This window comes from Phoenix dactylifera, chromosome 4 (assembly GCF_051530095.1).
Source record: "Phoenix dactylifera cultivar Ajwa chromosome 4, Ajwa_hap1_PhDact_Kaust_v1.1, whole genome shotgun sequence".
Taxonomy (NCBI): Eukaryota; Viridiplantae; Streptophyta; class Magnoliopsida; order Arecales; family Arecaceae; genus Phoenix; species Phoenix dactylifera.
The window spans coordinates 48,538,270-48,558,032 of NC_143193.1; the positions used below are offsets into that span (position 1 = coordinate 48,538,270).

The 19,763-nt window shown below is 37.5% G+C and overlaps 3 protein-coding genes across 6 annotated transcripts in view; all 3 read left to right on the top strand.

The window, feature by feature from the left end:
- The window catches only part of LOC103704863 (monooxygenase 1-like), a 43,560-nt gene that overhangs the window by 19,978 nt on the left and 3,819 nt on the right, over nt 1-19,763 (top strand). The window lies entirely within an intron of this gene.
- Nucleotides 3,412-12,138, top strand: LOC149767822 (monooxygenase 1-like). The gene is made up of 3 exons (XM_089930241.1): nt 3,412-3,503; nt 9,999-10,049; nt 10,487-12,138. The coding sequence occupies exons 1-3, from the start codon at nt 3,430-3,432 to the stop codon at nt 10,689-10,691; spliced, it is 330 nt and encodes a 109-aa protein (XP_089786367.1). The 5' UTR covers nt 3,412-3,429; the 3' UTR covers nt 10,692-12,138.
- LOC113463625 (monooxygenase 1-like) lies at nt 12,273-19,669 on the top strand. Of its 4 annotated transcripts, none has more exons than XM_089930236.1 (6): nt 12,278-12,444; nt 13,455-13,601; nt 14,285-14,335; nt 16,957-17,125; nt 18,628-18,856; nt 18,953-19,669. In XM_089930236.1, exons 1-6 carry the CDS (start codon nt 12,362-12,364, stop codon nt 19,477-19,479), a joined length of 1,206 nt encoding a protein of 401 aa, XP_089786362.1. In that variant the 5' UTR covers nt 12,278-12,361; the 3' UTR covers nt 19,480-19,669. The 4 variants fall into 4 exon arrangements, with proteins under 4 accessions (XP_089786363.1, XP_089786362.1, XP_089786361.1 ...); XM_089930235.1 differs by having other exon boundaries at nt 12,280-12,444; nt 18,947-19,669; XM_088720294.2 differs by lacking the exon at nt 12,278-12,444 and adding an exon at nt 15,903-16,071 and having other exon boundaries at nt 13,513-13,601; nt 18,947-19,669.

Consider the following 19,763-nt stretch of genomic DNA (forward strand, 5'->3'; position numbering starts at 1 on the left):
TGTGCACGGGAGCTGGTCACGGGCTGCTGGGAGGCGCTGATGGAGTTGAAATCCGGATGACTGGGCGGTAATCATGGACTCGCTGGACAGTAAGCTGAAATGGGTTGCTGGGACGTGTGGATGAAGTCGGGATGCGCTTCAACCGTGGAAATGGAAAACGTCCGGATGCTGGGGAGTGATCGCGGGAGGAGGTCACGGAAGAGGTGGAGGGCTGCTGGGAGGAGGCGCTGATCGCTGGCTCGGGCGGACGCTGGTCACGGGCTGGAATGCAATGAAGACGGGGTGGCTGGGAAGCTTCTTAAACGGGCGAGAGATGAGGGCCTTGATCGCGGATCTGGATGAGGGTTGCGGGAGATCAAATCACAGATCCATTGCGGGCTTTTGGATCCTTCCGAATGATGAAATTAGACCCTTAGTGGATCCATCTTGTGCTGCCTCCGGATGGCTGCCATGTGTCCCTCGGGTGCAAGTGTGCTTGACCAGGTTCAATTCTATTCCAGTGTAATCAGGCTTGAAGTCAACCAAATGCACATTAAACTCTGATTTACGATAATCTGTGCCAAATAAAATATAAAATTAATGCAGCCCTTTTATCATTATTTGTTAGCAATAAAATTAATTTAAGCAACGTGTATAACGCACTTTTGTGCTCTCATCATGAAACATGCACGATTCCAATCCAAATTATGTGGCTTTAAAATCCGAGTTTCCTCAAGGTCAACTTTAGTGGGTCAGTCCTGGATGGTGGTACGAAGGGAGGTGCGGATTTTGTTATTCGGGACCTGTCTGCCAAGATTATGGCTGCTGGGGGTAATAAGTTATTTGACACTTCGGTTCCGTGTGCGGAGTTGATAGCTGCCTGGGCGGGCCTTCGCCATGCCCAGTGCGTGTTACAGGCCAAGTCCATCATCCTGGAGGATAATTCAGCCACCATTATCAGTTGGATCCAGAGGGGTCCAAGGGGTAACGGCTGTGGCCATTGAAAGAAATCCTAGGTTCTTCGGTGTTTAGCATGCTGAATTTTTTTTTTTTTTTGAAAACCATGGCTGAATCTGATCGGGTTGCCTACGTACCCCTTCACAAGGGGAATCAAGCCACACGTAGTTCTTTTAAAGTTTCAAAAATACAGCGGAAAAATGAATCAAACAATTTAATTCATGCATGCTTACAAGATCAAATCTAGAAATCAGCACATTAAGAACACATAGGATTATGCCGGAATCGTTTAAACAATTATGCTAAAACTTTTATGCATGATTAACTATCAGATCTGAAACTTAAGAACTCTTTTCCAATTAATCTCCGAATATCCATCGAATGGATTCTGGAGATATCTCCGTAAGGAGCCCCAAAGGAGGATAAAACCTCGGGGAATCGGACCTAGAACTTGACACCATAATAAATGATTAATGCTAGATTAATACCTTTTATAATGGATGAAAGTTGTGAATCTGATTCTTGACTTCGCAGCCACGCACACGAATGACCTCTACGAGAAGTACACGCGAAGTCCTGAAGGATCTTCTTCCGCAACAGTGCTAGCAGCTGTAGAACACTTGAAAGCTGAAATCTGCCCGCCGGGATTCAATCAACTCTTGATCAATCGTCTTGAAGCAGATAGAGATGAGGTTTGTAAGGAAAGTAGAGGACTCAGATCTGATCTTGAATCTTCTAGATATTCACCCTAAAAACCCTATCTAAAATGGAGAAGAAGAGGAGGAGGAGGCGGGTGAGGAAGAAGGCTGCAATGGATGTGTTTTCGGTGCCCATGTTTGACCCCTTTTAATGGCCTCCGAATGTTCATTCAAAATTCAAAATTTATTTTCAGAAAACCTCCTTTAGTTGGCACATGCAAAGGAATAGGAACAACCCAAATCATATGGATATAGATGCTGTTACTCTGGTTGCAGGCTGAATGGCATGGAACTCAAAACTGGTGTACCGAACCAAAGCTTGCTAAGCTCCATCAGCAGCAGGTGGTCGATGGATGGTTCGCAAAAGGAAACCCAAGAAGATTGCCATGGATGAGACGCTATGAATGCTAGCCAGTCCACAACATGAAAAATTGAATACAGGTGGGTTTGATTTTAAAGAGGAACTCAGCAGCATATCAGGCGAGGTTTAATGTTGTGCAAGATGCAGCTATGGCCATGTCCAATCCTACTGTAGATTAGAAAGCCATCAGACTTGTTCTCTTGCATACACCAAGGACACAGATCAACAGACTACAGTTAGATGTGGATATATTTATTTACTCAAGAGGTGAAATTCTACACATGTTAATAATAGCCAATGAATGTGAAACATGCACGATTCCAATCCAAATTATGTAGCTTTAAAGCCCGAGTTTTCTCAAGGTCAACTTTGATGGGTCAGTTCTGGATGGTGGCACGAGGGGAGGTGCGGGTTTTGTTATTCGGGACCCGTCTGCCATGGTTGTGGCTGCTGGGGGTAATAAGTTATTTGACACTTCGGTTCCGTGTGCCGAGTTGATAGCTGCCTGGGCGGGTCTTCGTCATGCCCGGTGCGTGTTACAGGCCAGGTCCATCATCTTGGAGGATGATACAGCCACCGTTATCAATTGGATCCGGGGGGGTCCAAAGGGTAACGGCTGTGACCATCCATTGCTCCGTGACATTTGGGCTATGGTGAGTGATAGTGGAGCCTTTCAGACCAAGCATATTTATCGTGAAGCCAATGGTGCTGCGGATTGGGTGGTTGCGTATGTAGCTTGTCACTCCGGAGGCACCTTGTGGACTAGAGATGGGAAGTTGCCCTTGACACTCCGAGGTATCCTATTTTTTGACTTTATTGGGTGTATCCGTACCTGTCAGGTATGATCCACCCGTCCTAGCCAAAAAAAAAAAGAAAGCCCTGGCTATGTTTTAAAAGCTAAGATATCAACCATATTGGTGAGTGATGGGTACCGAGATGAATGAAGATCTCAGTTCATCGCAACTTAGCTAATATATAGGAACCAAGATATTGATTTCTTGGTTTACATAATAAAATAGAGGCTACAATTGTCTTTATGCTTTCACTTTGGATATTTATTTATCAACTTATAAATCAAGATGAAGAAAGGAAGATTAAAACTCTTGTCTGATATATTGATTTTTGTATCAGCTGATATCTTGAGAAAAACTGGGTTATATAGGCCGAGATAATCAGAGGCAAGGTTCAGATAAATTGTATAAGTGGGTGCCCCATTTTGATACAAACTGATATCTGGTAGTAGATGAAAAACTTAATTGATTAATAGGACCTAATTCTGAAATGTAGATTTGGATATAATTTTTTTAATTATGATAAAAAGTTATCTTCATTGCATTATATTTTGCTCATTGTTTGTGCAGAAAAGGAGTAAAAAGTCTTGTATTAGAGAGATCTGAGAGACTGCGAGCTACTGGGGCAGCAATCGGTGTCTTCATGAATGGTTGGTGTGCACTTGATAGACTTGGTGTAGGTGTTGTGCTTAGGGATAAAAGTATCCCTATTCCAGTGTACGTTTTCATAGCCTTTTAAGGTCAAGTCCTTTTTTCAAATATCTACTTTTCCAGAGTATACTTTCACTGCCTCTTAAAATTAAGTTCTTTTTCAGAAATATATTTTGGGTAATATATTGAGTAGGATTTGATATTTGATTCAAGGAAAATGCTACACATATTGCAAACGGAACCTGAATGTGAGTATGAACCGAATTTTTCGCTTAACCAGTGAAGGCAAGATTAGCAGCTTGGCCTCAAGAAACACCCCAACCTTCTGCGATACGCAACAAGAATACTTGTGGATCTTTTCTTCAAGTTCATCTTAGGGCACATAGCAATGCTTCAATTATATGATAAACAATACCACCTTTATTACTATCTTAACTGGTAACAACATTCAGAACATAGTGTTGGATTTATTAACGATTAAATGTTTTATTTTGTCACCATCCTTTGGTGGTGCGGTTGGTTTGTGTGTGGGGTTGACACGCCCCACAGGCATACGTCTCGTAGAGATCTATAAATAGACGACCTCTACATATTAGAAAGAGATCAAACAAAAAGCAGAGGATTCCTAATCTCTTTTCTTTCTCTACTCTCTCTTCCTACCAGTTAAAATATTTCTTCCAAATTTTTTTTAAACGGGCTTGCTGCATATTGATTCTGGGTTTGAAGCCTTCTTTGATCCATGCAAATCATCGAGGCGGAAGGAATGAGAGGTTGTTGTATCTCAGGAGTAGAACGCCATCCAAGCCTAGTGCACTGTAAGGCGGTGAAATCTACTTCAAGGAAAGTGACCAACATACCACGCCTCAGCATCTCGGATTCCATTTTTCTACTTTTACTTTTAATTTTTTGTTTTAGCCTATTACTGCCTATTATTTATTGAAGTAGAATAGTTTAGTTTTATTTCTGCTTCAACTTTATTTGCAACATTCTTGAAGTAGATTTTCTACGTATAATAGGCTAGTAATTAGAGTTACCCCAATGGCCAATGCAAGTGATCCGGTTCTTCCTGAAAAGTTTAATGGAACTAATTTTAAGCGTTGGAGAGAGAAAATGAAAATCTTCTTAACCACGCTTGGATTATTTTCCATAATTTTTGACTCTCCTCCAAATGAGGATGAGAATGAACCGGCTAGGACTTGTAATTTAGAGGAATTTAAGAAGAAAGACTACCTGTATCGGGGTAGAATTCTGTCCTATCTTTCTGATCCCCTCTTTGATGTCTACTGCACTTTGAAAACCTCTAAGAAGATTTGGGATGATCTTAATAAAAAATATGGTATCCAAGATGCCGGAATGGACAAGTATACTGCTAGTCAATTCCTGTCTTATAAGATGGTAGACACCAAGCCCACAGTTGACCAAGCCCATGAGCTAACAGTGATTTATCATGAATTAGACTTAAGGGAAACGTGTATAACTGAGAGCCTTCAAGTTGCTTGTACTATTAACAAGCTTCCACCTTCTTCGAAAGATTTTGGGTTGTCCCTAAAACATAAGACCGAGGAAATGAGCATGAAAACCCTACTATCTGCCATTAGGATTCAAGAGCAACATCTTAAGAAAGATAATGAGCAAATCATGAACTTTGAGTTTCTAACTAAGGTGAACTTTGTAGAAGGCCAGAATAAAACCTATAGGTTCAAAAACTCCAAATTTGAAAAGGGTGGACCTAAGAATAAAGGAAAATCTATGAAGCCAAAACACCAGATCAATAAGAACGATCGGAGGCCGATTTGCTACAATTATGAAAAATTCGGTCATATGGAACGAGTATGCCGGATGAAGAAGAAGAAGTATCAGAATTATGAACATGCACCTCCTCAACTTTCCAATCCATAAACCAACATGGTGTTATCCAGTACTGGCCCTACTAATACTGATGATCGGTATGTAACTTTAAGTCTAGAGTTAAATTTGGCAATTCATTCTACCGATTGGTTAGTGGATACAGGTGCGAATGTTCATATGTATACTGATCATATCCTTTTTACTGTTTATCAGGTCCGGAGCAGCCTAACAGTGACTATGGGGAATTTTACCTCGGCACGAGTACTTGGAACTGGAAAAGTACTTCTAAGGCTTACATCTGGAAATGTGCTTCCTCTATTTAATGTGTACCATGCGCCTGAAGGAAAGAGGAATCTGATCAGTGGATATCTTCTGATAAGGAGTGGCTATTCTTTGTTATTCAATCTAAGAAAGTGAGTATAACAAAGAATGGAACATTTGTAGGCAAAGGCTATGAGTGTGATGGCTTATATGTAATTAATAAAATGAATGATGTACCTTTGGATATTCCTTCTTATAGCAATAATAAAGTTATTCATTCAGTATGTTCTTCATTTCTTTGGCATGCTAGATTAGGATATGTGAATAATAATACTATTAAAAAAATAATTAGTTCTGGTTTATTGCCTATTGTTTCATTAGATAAAAAAGAAAAGTGTCTAATTTGTGTTCAGTCTAAGCAACCTAGAAAACCATTTAAAATGGTAAATAGAAATTCAACTTTATTAAAATTAATTCATTCAGATGTATGTGATCTAAATGGAACTTTGACTAAAGGGGGTAGAAGGTATTTCATTACCTTCATAGATGATTATTCTAAGTATTGTCAAGTTTATTTGATGAAATCTAAAGATGAAGCATTTGAGATGTTTAAGACTTATAAATCTTTAGTAGAAAATCAACTTGACAAGAAAATAAAGATTCTCAGGTCAGATAGAGGAGGAGAATACACCTCTAATGACTTGAATGAATTCTGTAGAGTTAATTGAATTCTACATGAAGTAACACCTCCCTATTCACCTCAGTCTAATGGAGTGGCTGAAAGGAAAAATAGGACTCTGCAAGATATAGTAAAATCTTTGCTTACCAACTCAGGTTTACCAGAGGTTTGGTGGGGGAAAGCAATGCTTACTGCATGTTTCCTGCTTAATAGGGTTCCATTTAAAGGTTCTAATGAATCTCCTTATAAACTTTGAAAAGGAAGAAAGCCTAACCTAAACTTTCTAAAAGTTTGGGGTTGTTTGGCTAAGGTTAATATTTCTTTAATTAAGAAAAGAAAATTAGGACCTAAGACTTTTGATGCTATATTTCTTGGTTATTCTCTTAATAGTGTTACTTATAGATTCTTAGTCATTAGTTCTGATATTAATGGCATAGATAAAAATACTATAATTGAATCTAAAGATGCTTCTTTCTTTGAAGACATTTTTTCTTTTAAGGATAAAATAGAAAAGCATATAATAGATAGATCTAATAATGCATCTTGTAATTCACCTTCTAATGAAAATGAAAATGAACTTATTGATGTTAATGAACTTGGTAGAAGCAAAAGAATTAGGAAAAAGAAAGATTTTGGATCTGATTTCTATACCTTTATGGTTGAAGATGATCCTAAAACGTATAAAGATGCTATGAACTTATTACATTCTATGTTTTGGAAGGAAGCTATTAATAGTAAAATGAATTCACTTATGACTAATGAAACATGGTTTCTAACTAATTTACCACCTGGTAATAAGACTTTAAGTTGTAAATGGATCTTTAAGAAGAAATTAAGACCTGATGGTTCAATTGAAAAATATAAAGCAAGATTAGTTGCTAAGGGCTTTACTCAGAAAGAGGGTATTGACTACTTTGATACGTTTTCTCCTGTGACTAGGATAACCACTATCCGTACTTTAATTGCACTGGCTTCAATCCATAATTTGATAATCCATCAGATAGATGTCAAGACTGCCTTCCTCAATGGTAATTTAGAGGAAGAGATTTATATGGATCAGCCAGAGGGATACATGGCTCAGGGACAGGAAAGAAAAGTTTGTAGGTTGGTCAAATCTCTTTATGGTTTAAAACAATCTCCTAAGCAATGGCATAGAAAATTTGATGAAATAATTATTTCTTATGGCTTTAAAGTAAATGAATCCGATAAATGCTTATATTCTAAGTTAGAAAATGATTCATGTGTTATCTTGTGTTTATATGTTGATGATATCTTAATTTTTGGTACTGATATGAATATTGTAACTGATATCAAGAATTTTTTATCTAATAATTTTGATATGAAAGATTTAGGTCAGGCAGAGGTAATTCTTGGTAACAGGATTACCAGAATACCTAATGGTATAATCTTTGATCAATCACAATATATTGAGAAAATTTTGAAGAAATTTGATAAGTACAACTGTAAACCAGTGAGTACACCTTATGAGCATGGTTTGAACTTGAAGTGCAACAAAGGTGATCCAGTGGCCCAAGGAAAATATGCTCAGATTATTGGGACACTGATGTATGTTGCAAATACAAGTAGACCTGACATTTTCTATGCTATAGGAAAGCTCAGTAGGTTTAATAGTTGCCCTAGTCTTAGTCACTGGAAGTACTGGACAGAGTACTTAGATACTTGAGAGGTACCATGTCTTATGGTTTACATTACTCAAGATTTCCCGCTATACTTGAAGGATACGGTGATGCTAGTTGGATCACTAATTCAGTGAACCGAAAAGAAACTAGTGGATACATATTCATGTTGGGTGGTGCAGCTGTTGCTTGGAGATCATCCAAACAAACTGTGATCACCATATCCACTATAGAGACTGAGATTGTAGCCTTAGATTCTACAACTCAAGAAGCAGAATAGTTTAAGAATCTTATGTCAGAAATTTTTATTATGGAAAAGCCTATACCTGCTATCTCTTTGTTATGTGACAGTGAAGCTGCAATTAATACTTGTAAAAATACTGAATATAACAAGAAAAATAGAAGACACATTAGTGTGAGACATAAGACAATTAGATACCTAATTAAAAATGGTATCGTGACTTTGGAATTTGTTAGATTTGAAGGTAACCTAGTATATCCTTTGACTAAAGGACTAGCTAGAAGCAAAGTTATAGAAACATCAAGGGGGGTGGGACTGAAACCCATAAGGAATCATTGATAATGGCAACCCAACCTATTCTGACTGGAGATCCCAAGACGAAAGGTTCAACGGAAAAAACAAGTTGTTTAATGATTAGTTAGCACTATTATTAAAATGACTTTATGTCATTTGGTCTCTCCCTATGATGTGAGTGCTAAACACAGCAGAAGTATATGGAAGAGTTTAAAACTCTGAATGAGTTCGAGTCTATGGCAAGGTGTTGTGCTGCGAGCACCCTTGGAGGATTCACCTATGTGAATGTGACTGTGTGGCCGCAGTCTATAGGGATAAGGGTTTAACCCCTAGAGCGCTCATGAAACTGAGATATTGGTGCATGAGGCCGAAAAGCACCACCTATGATGAACCCAGTATTTGCATTTGTCATGGGTGAAGTATATGGAAATATAAACCAAAGGATTTGGTTCAAAACTTTTTAGTTACCACTATTTCTTTCAGATGTAAGTATATTTTCACTAGGTAAAGGTTCAAAGCCGCAAGCTACCTTTATTGAAGTCGTGACATGAAAAGCCCGGTATGACTATTTTTTATAAAATCTTAAAAATATTTTAATCAGGTGGGGGATTGTTGGATTTATTAATGATTAAATGTTTTATTTTGTCACCATCCTTTGGTGGTGCGGTTGGTTTGTGTGTGGGGTTGTTCTCACAAGGACGTTGCCGGAAGAAGGGTGACATAAAAACTGCGGGAAGAAGGATTCGAACTCATGTCCTTGTAAGAACAACCCCACACACAATCCAACCACATCACCAAATGATGGTGACAAAATAAAATATTTAATCATTAATAAATCCAACAATCCCCACCTGCTTTTACGTACGTGCAAGGAAGCTTGCACGGACGTAAAAGCAAGTGCTTTTACGTTTCGTGCAAGCATGAGGGGGGCACATTCTTGAGGAACGCGAACTCGCATCCACGCGAAGGATCACGCCCACGAGGGGCATGACCGTGGTTTCGCGCCTCATGCGAAGAGACGCGCCCCACAGGCATACGTCTCGTAGAGGTTTATAAATAGACAACCTCTACAGATTAGAAAGAGATCAGATAAAAAGCAGAGGATTCCTAATCTCTTTTCTTTCTCTACCCTCTCTTCCTTCCGGTTAAAATATTTCTTCCAAATTTTTTTTAAACGGGCTTGCTGCATATTGATTCTGGGTTAGAAGCCTTCTTTGATCCGTGCAAATCATCGAGGCAGAAGGAACGAGAGGCTATTGTATCTTAGGAGTAGAACGCCATCCAAGCCTAGTGCACTATAAGGCGGCGAAATCTACTTCAAGAAAAGTGACCAACATACCACGTCTCAGCATTTCGGGTTCTATTTTTCTACTTTTACTTTTAATTTTTTGTTTTAGCCTATTACTGCCTATTATTTATTGAGATAGAATAGTTTAGTTTTATTTCTGCTTCAACTTTATTTGCAACACATAGTCCATGCGCTTGACATAATATGTTTACTTTTAATCTACTAATGAATATATAAGAACCAACATCCTGTATATCTTTCTCTCAAAGAGTTGGATACCTCTTTACTTCTTTTCAATGTAAATTCTATGCAGGATTCAAGAAGTATGGCATCACAAGTCTACAGTGCAAGTAAAATCGAGCAGGTATGTTTAAAAGATTCCAGTAAACATCTGATTTCTTGGATATAAAATGCTATTTTGAAAAGCATTGCGGAAGTACATCCATGGGTTGTACCCCTCCTTCATTTGGAGGTGAATCTGGCTTCAAACCTTGGGTGATGTTGCCCAAGTTAGACATAAGTAGCTTTTACATCATTTCCTTACGATTTTTTTTTTCATACAAAAAAAAATCAAAAAATTCTCAATCTTGAAAAGAAAATTCAAGCACTAGTTGTAACATCATGTTTTTTATATATCACTAACATGATTGCAATGTGAGAATAGAGAGACCGTCTGTTGGCATTCAAGCCTTCCTTCTCCTTTCAGGGCCTATCCTAAAGAGAATCCATACTTATCTATCATATTGTCGTGTTGCTTAGTCTTTTTTATTTTGCTTATTTATTTGTTTATTATTTTATTAGGATGGAAGATTTTGGGTGCTTAAAGAGAACTAATCTCATTCAAGTGTTGTTTGACAACTTGCCTGCTGGCTCGGTCCAACTTGGGTGCCAAATTGTAGCATTTGAAGGAGAACCATCAAGATCATTCCCTATTCTTTATGTTCATGATGGGAATATCATCAAAGCCAAGGTGATTGATAAATTTGAAAGCTTGACTGCCCGCTGATGGTCATAAATTAATTTCTCAGAAAAAGGATGGTCATAAATTAGTCTTCTGCCTCAAGGATGGTCACGTGGATGGCTTCCTCTCCCGACGTGAGAATCTGGTCCCCATAGAAACTTGATGTGCGGATTTCCTCGCATATCATTCTATGCGGATTTTCTTCAGCATAAAAATGCTATGCGGACATCCCTATGTTGGTGAACGACCTTTGCTGAGTGCAACCCGTCCGCACGGAAATTTTATAAAAGTTGAATGTACGTAAGCCCGCATAGAGGTTTCTATGCGGATTTATACCGTATAGAAATTTTATGCTTACGTATGCACGAAGGAAGCACTTCTCCCAAATTTGATATGTATGGTAGTTCACAGATATCTTTCCATGCAGGTTTCTGCCGCATAAAAGTTTCATACGCATATCCCTCATATGGGGAGCAATCCCTGATGTGCGTTTGCAAACTGTGAGAACTGGTGTGCATCCCCAGCATGAAAGTTTCTATGCGGATTTACATTCTTATAGAATGTGTACATGAAGGAAGCAGCCCCGCATAAAATTTTGCACATTAATCGATGCCAAATTGTTGTTCTCGAAGACAACTTACGTGCAAATATCCGCGTAAATTGTTTTGTGCGGATTTTCGTCCGCATAAGGCGTTGTATGTTGCCACTCCATGAATGCTTTTGGTAAAACTCGTGTGCTTTCTATCTGAGACAAAATTACCTGCTCGCCGAGCAGAGGTAGAAGACCCTCTGTTACATGACACGTCTCTAAGAATGAGAATCTCAAAGCACATCTTATAACAAATTCCGTGGCACCTTATTATAAAATAACAAAAGAAATTTAAATAATAATTATAATGTGATCATTGTCTTACTTTTTTTTCAATAATTATTTTTAGAAATCTATATTATCCAATAACCTGATATATATAATGAATTTTTATAGTATAGATCAGTCCTTTCCGCACTCTCTAGTACCCGGCCAACCTGATTCCTTCTATAATCTCTGACAACGAAGACGGCTCCATATGGAGTCTCCTATCAAGTATCCCATTATCAGAGTTGATTGAAAGAAAGGAAGGGATGATACCTTTTGAAAGAAAAGAAACATTTTGGGACGTGGGGCCACAGATTTTCTCTTGTTGCAAAGAAGTTTCTTAAGCACATTTCTCCGGTTCGGTGGAAGATATTCAGTACAGATGATGTACTAATGTTTGATATGTTTAAACAAAATATATACAATATTGATACTATAGTGTGGCATCGTGTGAAACAGCTGTGGCCTCAGCTATAAATAAACTAAAATAATATTTTTCAAGTCAGAATCTGCAAGCCAGTGAAGTCCAAATACGACACGTTAGCGCTGACGTCAATTAGACAAGTATCTTACTCTGGTGATTCGATGTTTTTGGCTGGACAGCGAAAAAAAGGCCTTCCATTCTATCCGACTGATGGACCGAACATTGATTCAAGGACAGCGTAAAAAAAGCCTCTTACTCTGGTAACATATATATTATTTTTTATCAAAAAGGATATAATATTTGACTACCCACAACTGAGTCTTTTTATATATATATAATTTTTATGACGAAGTCACAGGGGCGGTGGTGGAAGCCATGTATATGCCTTGCAGCTTACCATTACATGGAGGAGGGTGAAGAGAAATAGAAGGGAAGATGGGCTCAAAGGAGGAGCATCATGACATTGTTATAGTGGGTGGAGGAATCTGTGGTCTTGCCACTGCCTTGGCTCTTCACAGGTACAAGTTCCTTGTTCTAAACTCTAAAGGCCTCGTTTTTAAAGATTATTCCTCCTTATTTCTAATCGCTTACCGTGATCTTTGCACGGAATAGAAGTCCCACATGATGTATTAAGCCCTACTTCTGAAAACCAAAAGATTCTTGCTGCAGCGTTTCACTCTCTTGAAGATTCATTGATATAGTACTGCATCTTAGTTTTGAGTGTATGCAAGCACCTCCATATAATGACAATTTCTGGCGACTCCTCTTCTTTTGATCCGATGTTATCAGACCTTGATCCATCTCGAAGGACTTGCTCTCCTTTATAATTAGTTCCCTAAAATCAGACATGGATATCAATTTGCTTGGTGAGATATGGGTTGGGTCCTACCTTTTTCTCTAAGAGAAGAAGATTGCTGCTAGTTCTCTCAATCTGTAGTTTAATTTGTTGATTAGCAGGTAGACTTATTGGTGTTTTTTATCCTGGTACCTTAATTAAATGCTCACCTCGTTCATGTCTATCCGATAATTGCATTGTTTGTATAAAATTATGGCTATGGTACTATAAAAAGATGAACACTCGCCCATTTCATGCTATATATTCCTTAAGAATCTGGTTTTCCCTTTAGAACACTATGGATATGATATATGAGATGTCACAACCAAGCCCTGACGTCCTCGTTAGGCTAAGAGTTCAAATCCATTCAAATCTAATCATAAGCATCACGATAGGCTCATGGTCAGCCTCCATTAACCCGTCCTGCAGTGTTTCCTAGTCCACATAGGCTATGATCCGAGTTCGCTCTCATATCATTTCTTCCAACCTAGGACCTCACCTAAAAATGCTAGCCGGAAGGTATTCTTTGAGTTCTCACATGAGAAGAAAGAAAGAGGCCAAAAAATATATAACTACCCATCATCATGTCCAGATAAATTTTCTACACTGATAATGGAATTCCTAGGATTTTGTTAATTTAACTGGTTAGAAGAATCAAAATTAATATCTAATTTTTCATGCAAAACTATGCAGGAAAGGAATAAATAGCCTTGTTTTAGAGAAATCTGACACCCTGCGAGCTGCAGGGGCAGCAATCGGTGTTTACATCAATGGTTGGCGTGCACTTGACCAACTTGGGCTTGGTACGGAACTACGGAGAAAAGCTATCCCTCTAACAGAGTATGTTTCTGTGTTTTTTGGAGACCGAGGTTCTTTTCTATTTTCATTTCTTTGAGTCACCTGGCTGCCCATCACACAAGAAGGGCATTATATTGCATATACTTTTATTGTAACTAGCAGATGGCAGAATGCATGTGTGGTAAACAAAATTAGATAAGACAATAACCAATAAGTATTATGATTTCAAGTAAAGGTTGGAATGCACAACAAAGATAATCAATAATATTAAATAAGTATAATATAAAATAGAAGGTTTAAAATCAGAGATACAGATTGGAGTTGATAAGGTTATTAGAGGGGGAGAAGAAGATAAAAGAGAAATAATTTTGGTTGATAGAGAGTGGATAGTTCGGATAGTGAGAGAAAGAATTTGGGGAGCTAGAAGATGTCATTGGATATGGGATTTGGATGAGGAAGAGAAGATTAAGATCAGTTATATGCATATTTTCTTTCCATGATAACTCATATTGATGATTGTTATATCATAAAGTTTCCATTATGAATCAAATAAATTTCATCTCTGGGCAAGCACACCCAAAAGACCCACAAACACTTTTCTTAATATAGTATGATCATCAACATTTTAGACATAGGTTCCTTTTTTAGTTTTCTTTTTTCTTTTTTTTGCATATAACCATCAAAATACTGATAGCATTAAGTCTTATTTTGCAAACTTTATTCAGGATACGAGATATGTGGCTCCACAAGAACAAGTTGCAAGTAACTTCATGCAGGTATATCCAAGAAGTTTTTGTTTAACACCTAATGCTTGAAGTAGTAGTGTGGTTGATATATGTTATAATTTTGTGAGAATGGAGGGAAGAATAATCAGAGTTCTCCACACATTCTTGCAAAAGTATGCCCGTCAACATTGACTTCAAATAGTGTCCATGTTTACGATGACTTTGAATGGGTCTGCAAATATGTTTGGCATGTTACCATGTAAAAACACCTTATTAACACTTGATAAATATTCAAGTTTGCACAGGTTTTACTTAGAAAAGTTTGATGACTTTTTTAATTGCTGATGGTTTGTGGATATAGTCTTATAGAAATTAGGCCCGGCCTCCCATCTTCGAGGGGAATAAAAAATGGTATTATATATGAGCTCCAAGTTTATCGACCTATTGACCAAATAAAAGAGAAGGGAGTAAAAAAGAGTTTCGCTTTAATTTTATGGTAGTAAACTTTAAGCAGCCTGGAACTAAAAGGAGAAAATGCGGTAAATGGAGAGTATATAATGCATGTACCATTTTTTTGTTGTTTTTGTTGTTATTTAGCTATGGTCCTCACCCACCACTCTAGTACATAAATGATTTTGGTAACTACCATCAGTTTTGAGATGAAAAATGACAGTTATATAAAACTGTAACAAAATAGTTCCTCATCTTTAGCATCTTAAAGTGCTAAGGAGCTGTTAGTTAATGCTATATCAATCTATCACAAGAAAACTAGAAGCTTATATACTTCATAGGTCATAAACTCCCTTTCAAACTTCCATGATCAGTCATATCATAGATATGATAAAGTTGATCACCGATACTTCAAAACAAAAATCTACACAAGTAGCCTCCAAAGAAGATGACCCAAAAAGCTAATAAAGGGGAAACCATGACTTCCACCTTTCCTGTTTTCCTTTTCCTTCTTGAAGTCAAGCATGCCCCTTTTCTAACCCTTGCATGAACTCACCTCATAGAAAATCCCTTCCACTCTTGTATGTGACCGAGAAGCATTTCCCCTCTCTTTCTTTTCTTCTTCTATCCGAGTGCATGAAGACCCATGCATTCCCTTCTCTTTCACAGAGGTAAGCAACCATTTGGCAAGGAGAAGGCTAGTTTGGGGTCTTGACATTTGCTCAGGCTTCTAATTATTGTATGTTATTGAGTTGATTTGCTCAACTTAATAGAGTGCAGGGTAGCATATAGTAAAGTATTCCACTCACATGCTTTCTTACTTGCTTTATATGAAACTTTGTGTTAGATGTATATTGGAAATTGTACTCCTTGTCATTGAACCATGAATTCAGTCTTGTGAGGTATAGAAATTAAATATAGTCATCTCTGTATGTGGATAAAAATGCTTATTTTAAATGAGAATTACATATGATATGGTCATAGGTTGATTGTATTTGTGAAAGAGAGTGACTATTGAACCAGAATATTGTCTTCCATAAATTTATGAAACTTGGTTGTACATGTGCCTAGATTATGCTCGGTTGTGGTTCTAGATATGGTTGTAATTATGTGAATGGATTGAAATCAAGAATAGGACTGACCATGTTTTATTGATACCCAATTACAGGGCATGAGCATGACACTACTGATACCCAGTCATGGGGCATAAGCATGACATCTCATGGAGCGTAACTGTGACACATTTGATACCCAGTCATGGGGCTTAAGCATGACACTATTGATACCCCGTCACAGGGCTCAAGTATGACACTATGGATACCCCATCATCAAAGAGTGTAAGGATGATACTTTTGATACCCAGTCACGGGGTGTAAGTGTGACCATGGATTAGTCCAAACCTAGAAATTTATTTATTCTCCTATTGTAAAATTTGATATTTTTGTTGCTTTGGATCCATGTCTCAAATTGTGAGTTTTGTATAGTTTACAACTGGATGAATTCACATTGTGTTCATTTATTATGAATAATATATACAACCAACTTTACGGCCAATGAATTTTCTATGCCTCTTTATGTGTATAGTAGCTATATTTGTATTTATTATTTCATTCTGGATATCTGGTGCGTATGTGTAGTGGGATACTTGCTGAGATATTGAGCTCACATCATTTCCTTTAATGTATTTTAGAGGAGCAGGACAATTAGAGGAACGCAGGTTGCCTGCATGATGGATTAGTAAAGTTTTTATATTTCATTAGTTGTCTTGAAATGTGGAACCTTAGTGATTCAACTAAAATTTTGTTTCATGGTTAGATGTGGATTTGATATTGGACATTGTACATTTTGACTTTATGGCTAATATGTTTAATTTATATTAGAGGACCAAATTGTTTTTATATTAGAGCCACAATAAATTTTACTTTTTTAAAATAGTGTTTAGGTTTTATCCATTATTATTCGGTTTTTGAATAGGTTTGAGGCTTTGTATATTTCACAGGACCATGGTTATGTCATGTGCCTAGCAGGTGGCAGGTTTGGGGCGTAATGGTAGCTTTGATGGATGTATTAAGAAGTGGCAAATCATACTATTGTTCTTAATTATCTTGCAAGTTACCTAGAGAATGATGAAATTCTTGTTCATATTCTTAGACATCAATAATCTAATGAGAGTCGCACACAAGCTGCCTCTAATCACACATTTTAGTTCTTTTTGTTACTAGGAAAGAAGAATTGAGATGCTTGAAAAGGAGTGATTTGATTGAAACCTTGGCTAAGAATTTGCCTACGCAATCAGTTCGTTTTGGGTGCCAAATTGTAGCAATTGAATCAGATCCCATCACTTCCTTTCCTGCTCTATATACTAATGATGGTGCTACCATTAAAGCTAAGGTGATGTTACATCCACAACAAGTTTTCTATTTTTCTTGTTTCCTATTTTATTTATTTCATGATTACTTAATTCTATGAAATAAACTTATTTCCCCTTCATTTCTTTCTAACTCAAATACCATTTTTCCTACACTCCTATAATTTTGCTATTCAATGCTTGGTTTCATTATTGGTGGTCTGTGCAATAACACTGATCAACAAATCTCTTCTACTTTTTTGATGAACTTTTCTCAACAAAAAAAGAAGAAAAAGAAAATTATGAATGATGTATTTTTATCAATTTGTTACTACTCTATATTAATGAATTGAAATCTAAGAATCTCTCCACCAAATTACTACTTAAGGCCAGAGAAGGTGAATTGATTGAAGAGAGAAGAAATCAACTTCAGTCCACTCAACTCGAATTTTGCAACAAAAATAATAATAAAATAATAGGGTGCCAATATTAGGGTTCTAGACCTTTTTGCTTTCATTAATATGATAAAAAATGAGTTGCAATGTTTCTATTATACTCATAAGATTCGAGACCCTAAATTCTGATCAGATTTCTCTTCTAGTTGAAAGAGGTTAAAAGTTTTATAAAATATTTTCTGGTAGAAAAATCACATAGAAACTAAAATCTTCCTGGAGTTAGATATCTACTTCTATGTTAACTTTGTCTCCTATCGTGTTATCTGATTTCTGCCAAATTGGAGGATTACGCCTAGTCAAAGTCTTGCTCGAAAGAAATGTTTCACTTTGATTAATCTGTTTCTGAGACCTAAACATCGTCATACCGCACATTACCGCTGTGTGACAAGCCCCTCGAGGGTAATTGCATCCTCGTAATATCGAAAAGTTTTCCAATTTCAATAAAAGAAAAGGAAAAAACAGACGTCGTACAAGAAAGTTATAGCCTTTAGAAATTTTGATACATAATTAGTTCGGATGTGGCGAATCATACTCAGTTTGGATGTGGCGAAACTTACCCAATGGGCTATAGCCTTTAGAAATTTTAATACATAATTAGATTGGATGTGGCGAAACTAACTCTAAAACCCTGTGCTAACTTATCCAAGGACTTGAGCTGTCCATAATGGGTTTGGTAATTCTCTTGAATCAGCTAGGGACACCTTTGATGTCAATATTTCCCTTTAACTTTTAACTTTTTTCTTAAGTATTTTTAAACTAGCAAATCATAAATATTAAAAGAAGAGTAGTTATCTGCACAATTTTTCATAATCCAATTCCAAAGATGGCATTAAAAACAGTATAGATAATAATGAATTATCATACATGAAAAACAAATATGAAAAAGGTTTGATCCAATGTTTATGAAACCATTACATTAACTCACATCTTACTGGCAGGGTGCCCTAATTGATCCCAGCACACAATTTAGTTGTCATGGTAGAAACCATTCGAGCTTATGATATCACAGCAAATTTAGAAGTGTAACATGTTCATGGAAAAAGCCAACTGATAATTATCCCTATCAATTTTACTCGAACATGCTGCTTCAGGTTCTAATTGGTTGTGATGGATCAAATTCAGTCGTTGCAAAATCATTAGGATTACAGGCCCCAAAGGTTTTTCCAATATCTGCTGTGCGAGGTTTTACTAGCTATTCAGATGGTCACAGCTTTGACAGCCATTTTATCCGGCTGAGAGGTGATGGTGTCTTGTTGGGAAGGCTCCCAGTTGATGAAAAGTTAGTCCATTGGTTTGTCGGTCGGCTGTCCCCTTCTCAAGGTAATACTAGTCTCACTAAAGATAAATATGTTGTGAACCCTGTCATTGCTCAATCTAGGGGTGAGCTAACTTCTTGAGAGTTTCCATCAGATTCAGATGTACGGAAGGTTCCTGAGCTCATCAAAGAATTTACGTTGGAGACATTAAGAGAATTTCCCCTCGAGGTGATTGAAATGGTGAAGCATTGCGACAGCAGTTCATTGAGCCTGACGCATATTTGGTTTCGAGCTCCATGGCACTTGATCTTTGCAAACTTCTGGCAAGGCACCATGACAGTCGCAGGGGATGCAATGCATGTTATGGGCCCATTCCTCGGCCAAGGTGGCAGTTCTGGTTTGGAAGATGCAATTGTGCTTGCTAGATGCTTGTCGCAAGAGATGCCAATGGGTCCGGAGGGTGCAATCCGTGATCGAGAGCTGCGCAGGAGAATCGGAAGAGCAATGAGTAAATATGTGAATCAAAGGAGGCTGAGGGTAATGAGGTTATCGGCACAGTCTTATCTTACAGGATCGGTGATCGTGGCATCGTCATGGGCAAAGAAGCTGGTATGTCTTGCCATTCTGGTTGTTTTCCTTGGAGGTGGCCTGCTTAGCCACACTAATTATGATTGTGGCTCTCTTTAGGATAAATGTTGTGTGCTTGTCTCATCTGACCAATGTTCAGAAAACATAGTGCTGTGAAATTGAAGTCAATTAAGAGTTATATTTGAGGTGAATTTGGTGATATCTTTGACGGTCAGTGATAGTTGTACATAAATGATATGGATTATTGAAGCCTTTGAGTTCTAAAAAGTAATCAATTTCTCTTTACTAATCAGATGTTTTTGATTGTGCTAGACAGTGTGCTCGTGATTCAGAACATCAGAAAGAAAGGGTGGAATATTGTCAGTTTTTTTTTTATCTAGCTG